The sequence below is a fragment of the Ptiloglossa arizonensis genome, chromosome 7 (assembly GCF_051014685.1).
Source record: "Ptiloglossa arizonensis isolate GNS036 chromosome 7, iyPtiAriz1_principal, whole genome shotgun sequence".
In the NCBI taxonomy this organism is placed as follows: domain Eukaryota; kingdom Metazoa; phylum Arthropoda; class Insecta; order Hymenoptera; family Colletidae; genus Ptiloglossa; species Ptiloglossa arizonensis.
In genome coordinates this window covers 9,272,018-9,282,177 of record NC_135054.1, presented here as the reverse complement: position 1 = coordinate 9,282,177, position 10,160 = coordinate 9,272,018, and the positions used below count along the sequence as shown (strand labels likewise).

At 36.0% G+C, this 10,160-nt stretch overlaps 1 protein-coding gene across 5 annotated transcripts in view; it reads right to left on the bottom strand.

Moving 5' to 3' along the window:
- Positions 1-10,160, bottom strand: part of Skd (mediator complex subunit skuld) — a 72,014-nt gene that overhangs the window by 4,486 nt on the left and 57,368 nt on the right. For 2 of the 5 annotated variants that reach the window (XM_076317084.1, XM_076317088.1), the window contains 10 exons: positions 9,925-10,131; positions 8,126-9,838; positions 7,716-8,052; positions 6,535-6,830; positions 5,393-5,584; positions 4,921-5,265; positions 4,319-4,657; positions 1,916-2,200; positions 1,239-1,510; positions 14-719 (listed from right to left, as the gene is read on the bottom strand). In XM_076317084.1, coding sequence (XP_076173199.1) covers positions 587-719; positions 1,239-1,510; positions 1,916-2,200; positions 4,319-4,657; positions 4,921-5,265; positions 5,393-5,584; positions 6,535-6,830; positions 7,716-8,052; positions 8,126-9,838; positions 9,925-10,131 — 4,119 coding nt within the window. In that variant the 3' untranslated portion in view covers positions 14-586. Of the gene's footprint in view, positions 1-13; positions 720-1,238; positions 1,511-1,915; positions 2,201-4,318; positions 4,658-4,920; positions 5,266-5,392; positions 5,585-6,534; positions 6,831-7,715; positions 8,053-8,125; positions 9,839-9,924; positions 10,132-10,160 lie in introns of those variants that run through there. The other 3 variants (XM_076317087.1, XR_012992825.1, XM_076317086.1) reach the window with 3 other exon arrangements.

The window sequence follows — 10,160 nt, the reverse complement described above, 5'->3', positions numbered from 1 at the left end:
CTTTTCCTCGCTCTCTCGTCCTCTCTCTTTCTGTTACTCTTTCATTCTCTCATATTTTCATTCGTTCTTTCAATCTCTTTTACTCATATCATCGCATGCAATTCCGACTTTCATACATCAGACTCCATTTGGTATGCGGCAATGCATGGTCGTTAATTAGTAGTTTTTTTTTTCGTGTTCTCTTTTATCGTCGCGATTACTGGTAAAACACAAAGCACAATTTGCTTATTTTTTGTTTTCTCCGCCGATCGAATTATACGAATAGAAGAACTTTAAAAAGAATTACTTTGCTTCGATAATTATCGAGTTTATGCTATCATCGCGGCATAACTTGTCTCACTGTATCGTATCAATTGAAAAAAAACCGAGCAAGAAATAAGATCTCGGTGTTTCGCGTTAAGGGATCATTGACGATTGGACGAAGGTTCGTTTTCTTCCAGTTATCCGGAGAATCTCAGAGTCACTAACGTACAGTTGAAGACGGATGTAGGAAACCAGTTGCTCTCGTAAAGCCCCAAGTGACGGTACGGTTAAGGAGTGCGTGAGAGAGGTGCATATACTGCACTACGAAGGAAGAGGGTGTGGGTCAGACGAGAGCTGCCGCTGCATGGTAGAGCTGCATGAGTGCTTGCACGTGCACTGGCAAGCAGGATAACCGATCCTTCGTGTTCGTATCCACTGCAAGCCACGATAATGCATTGTACCCCTCCAACACGTATCTGAAAATCATGGAATGCAGTTGGTAAATTTAGTATAAAATATATTGCATTGTAAGTAAACAAATTTCGGAAATATTAAAAATTTTAGTTTAAAATAATTTAGTGCATTGTGCATATTATTAATACATACTTGAAGGAAAGATCATAACATTCATAACTGTACCATTTTATGTTTCGGCTACTAATTATGCTTGTAAATGAAAATAGGATAATGGTATTTAAAATGTGAACGCAAATTAATCGGCAGTACTTTTTGCATAAAGATTACTTGTAAATAAACTTATGTAATTACATAATTACAAGTACTACAAATATTTATGAACGAAAGACAGTAACTTAGTAGTAATTAAAACGTAAAAATTTTAATCTTAATTGCTCAGTAATTACCAATTGATAAAAAAAATGTAATGATAACACGTATTTATTTAGTTTAGAGTTTCTAATGGAGTTTGATTGGAAACTGTAGGAATAATTAGAAAGTATAAAGAATTTTAAATCAGTGTAAGCAGTAATATAAACCTGAGCACATCGGTGGTATACTGCGAGTCTAGTGGATGAGCAGTGAGTGCACTTTGTTGTTGTAACAGATCGTCACTATTCTGCTGTATTGCTGGACTATGCAAATGTAAGGCATTCTTCAAAAACACTGGGCAAACGCCTTCAAGATGGGGGCAAGCTGACCAAAACCACGGTGGCATACGTCCTGTTGGTGCAGTAGATACTAAATAACCAAGAGCAAGTGGTTGCTGCAATAGTGTTCCAACTTCCTCTATCTGTTCAGCAACCGTTACCTATTAATTAACAATTTCAAAATCAAGTTTATTTGTATATCAAATTTTATGATCATTCTGGAAACACATTGTATACTTTGTGTTCTCAGAATTCTTGATTCGATTTTTTATTTTTCAATTTTTATAAAATTTGTAATTGACAGAATATAAGATGATTTTTTCCATTTTCAGATTTAAATAATGATGTTTTTTTTTAAATTTATTTTTAAAATGTATAGTCATGGCATGCAAATATTAGTAAAAAAAAACATTAACTTAGCTATTAAGTTATACAGACTAAGCCATTTAAATCAATCCCCTCAAATATCTTCAAAATTACTTAGTATATCAAAAAATGTTTTAAATGAAAGATGTTCGATTTTGGGGAAATAATTTAGAGAAATAAAAATTATAATTATAACTTACTCTTGGCGTGTTGCTACATGGAAATGGACTGCCAGGACCATCGTGATTGCCTAAGCCCGAGCCACCACCATCTCCACCCAGTGGGGATCCCTCAGGACGGTGTGGACTGCCACCAGGACTTTGTCCTCCACCAGCCCCAGCTTCTGGCCATACGTTAAAGATATCATTGAAGTCTCCCATACCTTCCATACCTTCTGGCATGTCATCGTTTAGGGCAGAAAATAGTTCATCATCCCCTAGTTCTGGTCCATTAATATGTTGCTCTTGAAATGCAGTCTGTGATGACTGTAGCAGAAAAATAATCATTTTTAGGAATTTTTAATAAAATAATATTAATTCTTAATTGCTAGCTTATCTTTAGATCAAACCTTGTTCTATAGATTTTTAATAAAAATCAATGATATTGATTCAATACTTTAATTAATAATTTTTAAATTTGTTTTTTATTTATTGTTTGTTTCTCATTATACTATAATGTAAATATAATGAATATTATGAATATAATGCATAAACGACAAATATTTATATGACATAACAATTTATTTAAAAATATTTAAAATATGTGAATATATAGTTTCAGACAATACTTTTTGTTTAGTTTTGTGCTTTGCAGAAAGTATTACTAAAACTTTAGATATGCAAAAGAATCTTGACAAATTGGTTATTATAAACACATACATTAATATATGAAAGTCCGTTTTAACTTTTAAATATATTCTTAGAAATGTACGAATAAAAAATTGTTTGTAATCCATAGATTGTCATGAACGTTTTTATTGAGGAACATAACTTATTTAAGAAGGAATTATGGCTTGTGTTTTATAATCTGTTATTCAAATGTCAGTTTTAACAATGCTTACAAAATATTAACTTTTATCTTCTGAATAGAAGAATAAAGAATAAAGATGTATAATAAAATGTAAAATAATTTTTGTTACTCTCAAATTTGGAAAAAAAGTAGCATTTGATTGTACTATCTTGAGTTCCAGAGTTCGTATTTGTTAAATATGCAAATACAAATGTGTACTTAATATGAATAAATATACTATCATGTATATACATTTAATATAAGTATAGATCAATTTTTGTTTAAAACTGGGATATCACAATGAGATATTTTACAATAATGTATTTAAAATGTTGAAAGCATCGTTTTTTAAATGATTGCACTTTTTAAATTTTAGTACCTAGAAAATTTGTCTTAAAAGTAATACATATTATCACTTTCTTTAAAGGTTTCTTTTTAATTATTTTCTATTTTCTCAGTCGTCAGTACATTATTGTTGTTTGCAAAAGTATCAAAAAGACAATCAGCTCAGTGAAATAAGAGTCTATGAGTTATATATAACAGATTAACTGAATGAAAAGTTTTGAATGTCCTTTTCTTAAAAGTGTGTTTTGTAGATTACTGGCATAGTTATCAAAAAAACTATTAGACTGCTTGATTTGTATCTTTGTACACCTACAGAATAAATTTCTCTATATAGTTTAAACTAAAATTAAGTTGATATCTGCAATAATTTGTTTTTTAAGCTTGGAAAAAGTGACAAAATTATAAATCAAATTGCATTCTTTCAATGGTCACCATTTTATTAAGTAGTATATCTTAATTATTTTAGTTTGTATGAGAATCACACTCATATAATTGAAAGCAATAATTATATTATTGCGATAATTAATTAAAATTTTGTATACACTTAGTTGAAATATGTATAACAAATAAATATTCAGATTTTAAAGGTTTGTTACATTTTTTTAAACTTTTTCATTCGTGAAACTGTTATTAAACCTTTATTCCTCGTATAGCATTTAGATTTTGTATAAAAACATGATAGCCGTTTATATTATGTCGTAAATCATGTTTTAGTCAAATGCACGTACAAAATTATTCTGCATTTTCAACATATTTTCATATTTACATGTATGCACTAACATTTTTGGGTTGTACCGCGTTTTCAAGCGTAACCTTATCGACCTTATCGACCTTATCTCATACCTAGTATAAGTGAAGCATTTGAAACGTTGTATGATTATACAAACGTCGATTGATAAGGATATTAAATGTACTAGATTAGAAAAGTTAATATCAGAAAATTCAATTATTAAAAAAAGTTACAAAACAAAAAGAGCGCAATTACACTCAACAGCTTCTTTTATTACATTTAATGATTCTTATCCTAAATTTGAGTTATATATTTTACCTAGAATATGAATGTCAATAGAACAAGAACGTTATCATCAGATGAAATCTGTGAAGTGACGAAAATATTTCCAATTTAGATATGAAACGTGATATTATAAACTTTGTTTTTACGGTTATTAGAAATGATTTCTTCCAGTGTCACTTTGAATAATCAACGTTTCATTGTGCCTCACTTGAAGATCGGGTTTGCATAAATTTACCTGAGTGGTAGCAGATGTAGGAAAGACAAGAATGTGAGTGCACGTGACATCCTGTGGTGTAGATAATTGGCAGTTTACTGACGCCTGACTGAATCTCTCATCGGGTGTGAATTGATCAGCCATCAGTCTGAGAGTTGAATCTGGTTCGAGTGAAACTAAACAGGCACTGAGCACGCAAGGTGCTGCTGATGGATACAGAAGGCTGCACTGGCCACATATTTCTTTTAAATGTTTTGAAGCTTTTAAGAGCGCTTTCCTCGATAGTAACCAGCTCCACCCCTTTAGTTCGCCATGCCCAATGCGTCCCACTCGACCTACAACTAATCTCCAGGGTTGTACCTGTGTACAAAGAAGTTTCTTTTTACTGTAATTTGTCAATGTTCTTCAGACTTCAAATATTTTCCAATTGAACTTTTTCGAAGTTCAATTTATATTTTAATTTGATATCTAGAAACGCTTTCGATGTCATCATTATTTTTTTTATTTAAAATTACTTTTCTTAAATTGATTAAGAAAAATATACTGCAGATAAACCGCAGATAAACTATCCTCGCATACTTGATTTATGCTTTACTTTGTGTAACATGTATTGTGATACTTACACCTTGAGACATCACACTAAGTATGAAATCCATCAATTTTTGTAGTCCGATTCGTCTAGCTGAAGCACGTTTTCTTCTTTTTCTGTTGGGTATATCGATGTTGATAGTAGCTGTCTCAAATATCTCGCCCCTGTCATCGGTCGCAACTGCCAGCAGCCAGGACTGGTCCTCGCTGAGGCAATAGCTTAGATAAAGAACTGCGCATTCCTCTGGTCCAGCGATGCCGAAGGATTCAGGTGCTTCACTTTTCGCTCGCAGGGGTGCCAGGACGTAAGCCGGTGCGTATAACCGGTACGGAGCTTTGTTCCGTTCCTGATGTATAGTTGCAATAGTATTACTATAAGACTGAAAACGATTCATTCATAGCCTGTTTATTGTTTGCTATTTTCATCGTATCAATCATCACAAGCATCACGGTTAACTTAATTTAAAGAGCCCTATTGAATATAATAAGTAAAAAGTAGAGTCTTACATCTTTACTCTTAAGAAAAAGGTCTGCAGCGGCAGCAGTACCAAAGCCAGTGAGACTTTTTACCGTGGAGTTGTGATTTAACAATCGACGACCTTGTAGAAACACATTTAATGCTAAGGCTCTCATCTCGTCCTGAATCCTTCGCCTTTCTCTGGCTCGTCCTAACTCCATTATACTTTCCAATGATATTAACTGTGAAGAAAAACATACCGTTAGAAAATTAGTTAAGTTCAGACTTAGCAACTGATTGCCTCTATGGGCAAGTGCGACTGGACAGCTTTCTTTAGGCACGAGACCACGGTTCTAGAGAGAATTAGTCCCGCAATGGGATACTCCATGAATATAAATCGTGTATGATTATACACAGCGACTAATAACATCGAAATCACATATACGTACAGTGGTCATCAAATAGAAGCATTCAACATTGTACCTTTACTACAGCAATCGATTCACCACCTATCATTTCTCGTTATGACGTCTCATGCCCGAAGTCGTGCCCTAAGCTTTCGGCCCGCGACCACGGCAAACGCGCATGTCCGCGAGAAGCTCAGTTGACCAGGCCTGGTTTACTGGTATTAACGCGATTACAATATACAGGAGTTTAATATTAACCCTTTGTTTACAAAAGGTGTACGTATATGCCCTCTAAAAATAGATAGTCATTTACGAAGGGCGTATATATACACACTCATGTATTATATTTTATTTATTGAATTTACTTTTGTAATAAACTATTTTTACGAAGAAGAACTTATAAAGGTATGATATTTGTGCCGTAAATGCCCCTTACGTTGCGAGCAATAATAATATTTTGAAACCCAGCGTAGAATAGTAACTGCCTTGTTCTGTACATCGTGAATACTTTTAAATTCAAATGCATCTTGGCGAAGAAGTTAATCCGCAACACATTGATATTGGATATCATAGTTGACTAAATTCACACAGAAATTTTTAAACATTATTTGAATGTAATTTAAGAACATTTTACGGTGATATTATAACATTAAACAAACATATGTATTTAGAATATCAAATAACTTTTCCTTCCTTTCAAATTAACATGACTAGAACTAAAAAAAATACACAGAGACGCAAAGGGTTAATTTTGCTAAATAAAGATTTAGATAATCGTATTATACCTGGACGTTGATGTTGGATCTAACATTTTCGGGCATGCTATTTACTGCTGCTGAATATGCGCGTAACAAAGCTAAAATTGCAAGTCTTCGACGATCAGGATCTTCGGGGCTTCCCAATGAGAAAGGTTCTATCAAATAGACAACCACAGCCGGAGGTTCGGCTTCTTCTTCGTCAGGACCTGCAGTGGTATTTGTGGGTATTGTGGCAGTTTGAGAAGTTTGTGTCGTGTTACCAGTATTAGAATTAGAATTTGTTGCTGCATTTGATGGAGTTTCACTTCTAGGGTTCTCTCCCTCTGAAAATGTAGAAATTGTATGGGATTATACATTTATACCCTATACCCTTTAAAATGATCGTATAAACAATAAATTGTTACTCCTAAAATACTAAACGTTTAGTAAATTTGATATACTTTTTAAAAATTATTTGAACGTAATTCAAATAATAGTTTAAAGTATATTTTTAAATTTTGTGCAATTGTTGAAGGTTTCAATAGCACTTTTATAATTTCAAGTACCAGAGCAATTACAAAAATGAAATATTCCTATTTGCAAGTACTATACGATTTCAGTATAATGGTACATTAACTTTAGATTAATTTAAATTGGAAAGTACACATTGAATTGTTTCCACAAATCATAAAAGTTTATGATGGTGCAAGATACATAAAGAAGTTACATTTATAAAAATATTTTCCTTATATTAGATCCTTCTTGTAATGCAAAATCAATTTTAATTATGATTAATTTCTCATATAAACGTTTATCATATATTTCTTATATTTGTATAACATATAAATCAATTCAATGTAATGATATTAAAGCACGAGCATTTAAATTTATCGCCTTATGAAAATAACTGGCCAAGTTATATTGAATCAGATTTCGTTCACAAATGCCGTGATTTTTCTTTGTTACACCAATTGCAAATTATTACATACATGTTTCTGGACTTGACAATCAATGAATAATTGGAAATTGGGGTAACCTTTCCATAATAATTGATAAAATTTGTAAAAGACCAATCATTTTTTCCCTTCGCTCGTAAACTGACGCGACAGAAAGAAAAATAAAAGTTATCAGAAATTTAAAGTTAATCTAATGAAACTGTTGTAAAAATTATCCATTATGTAATGGTATTATTTATGCGAATGAAAGTTACACAAAGTATTAAAACGTACCAACAGATTCAGGTTTGGTCGTCATTACGTCAGGCGTGGCTGGCATTGTATCGGTAACAGGTGTAGTTGCTTGTTGCTGCTGCTTATTTGTCAATTGTGTGTCTCCAGGATCTAACAAACTTCGATCTTGTATAACCTGCGTTAAATAGGGGGCTAATCGGTGATTACAGACTTGAGCATATAATCGTAATAATTCTCCTAATTGGTTCTCTCCTAAAAGTTTGAACCAATCGTCTATTGGTTGTTTGACTTTGTTTTGCACAGACGATTTCCCAACCCGAAGAATGCCATCACGAAGGGCTTTCGAGATAGGTGTATGCCTTCCTAGCCGACAGATCTGAAGAAAAAGCAGAATTTGTTACCAGGAAACGAAAAAGAAAATACGCATTATAAGAGAATCCTTCACTTACTTCGTACGTTGTCGAAAGCTCACGGAAAAACGACTTTACTTTATCGATAACGCATTCACTGTCGGGTGCTACTACCACGTAAGCGACATCCCTAGGTCCGGCGTATGGCTCCAAAAGTAATTTTTCCCAGTAGCTTAGAGCGTATGGCGATAGGGACAACCAGTCTCGATCGTATCCGACTACCAAAGCGGGTATAGGTTGAGGTTCGCAACGGTCGTCGGTTCCTCGACCGGCTAAACGATGAAATTGTCTCCAGGTAAGAGGTCCAGCGACGGTGTACGGCGCCTCCCACATTCGAGTAGTGCACTTTTTCTGCACTGCATCTTGCAACAACGGCTGTAAAGCTCTCATCATTCGTACAATATCACCGCTACACTGAGGACCTTTTGCTCTAAGGAACACCCATCGATGTACGCCATTTACGCGGTTAGTCCTTTCGTTATGCGTACCGTCAACTTTACCCTGATCGAGAGCCGCCAGCGACACTTCGTTTCCGTCGTTAAACTCCAACATGTTCACCGTTGGCGTGAGCATCGGGTAACTCTTCATCGCCGCGTAGATCCTGGATGCCCTGTAGAGACTGCTTGCGGAGCTCTGTACGATCAAACACTGTTCCCTCAATAATTCCAACACGTTAGGTGGTATCACATCTAGACCTTCAGACGGTTTGGTTCCTCCGCACGCGACAGCGACCAATGATGTCTTTTTCTTTTCCGCTGGATCCTCCGCGATACCGGTAATCTCCATTTCGTCCTCGTAGAACAAGCCCGCCCGATGAGCCAATCGTCGGTTCACAACTGCGCTGAAACCGCAACTGCACCTGATCTGATCGTCATCTTGAAAGAGAGCTCCACCCGACCACGAGTGCGTCAAGTAAACACCAGCGTCCGCGCCTTTGATATTACCAACCACCTTTGGGCTTGCATTGCACACGCATAAACTGCAACTGTCGAAATTATGATCGCGGAAGATGTTTAGCGCGGTGTCGCCTAAGAGAATGTTCACTATGAGAGAGTTCGATTCTGGTGCACGAGTAGGACCCGGTGTGTCCGCTTCAATACTATTCAGGTTTTTGTTCAGATATGAAGAGGTGGTAGATGTAGCGGGGCTCGGTTGATCGTACGGAGGCGGCGGTGGTCTACCGGAAATGGTTGCTGAGCGATAGGGTGCTCCCAACGGCGCTGGGCTTGGTGGGCACGGTTGTTGTTGAACCGAACCGGGTCTAGTCGGTGGAAGCGGTTTGTCTGAATTGCTGGGAGCGGGGTTGCACTGCCAGGAAGGTCTGTATACGCAGTGCGATGGCAGTGTAACGGGCGGTAAAGATTGACTGGGCAGATTCGTGAGAGGAGCATATTTGGAAGAACCAACCATCTTACAGATGGGTGTGGGCTTGAACACGTAGGACCAATCGTCGATTGGTTCTTCTTGAGGGGATCCCATGTTTGGATAGATGTCAGGGAGATGCCTAAGTGGTCGCTGAGGTACAGAAAGTTCCGTCTGGTCCATTAAAGGGTCGTTTAACTGACAAGGCGAAGCGACCGGATTATGCTCTAAGGATGGCGGTGTTGGAAACATTTTGGAAAGTTCTTCTGGTCGTAGCACACCTACTCCTCGATTATTATGTCTGTTGTTGGCATCCACTCTAGTTTCTTCGTGCAGTCCACCGGATCTATTCGATTCTGGTGGAGTTTGTACTTGAAGCTGGTTCAAATTCTGCAAAAAGTCTCGCGTGTTTGGTTACACTAACGTAATAAACGAAATTGAATATGGGGGGGGGGGGGGGGACAAAATGTACGTACAGTTTCATCGCTGGAGGTATCGGGATCGGAATTGTCAAAGATTTGGTCTAAATCTTTATAGGATGCTTGAAGACCTTCACTGGTGAATAAAGATCCTGGTTTAGAGGGATCGTCTCTTTGTCGTCTAAGTCCATCAACACTTGTACCGTTTTCTTCACCTGTTGCGTCAAATTCGTAAGGATCTGTTCTTCTTCCGATGCAATCTCCCTGTCGAGCATCGATACGATTTACGTAGA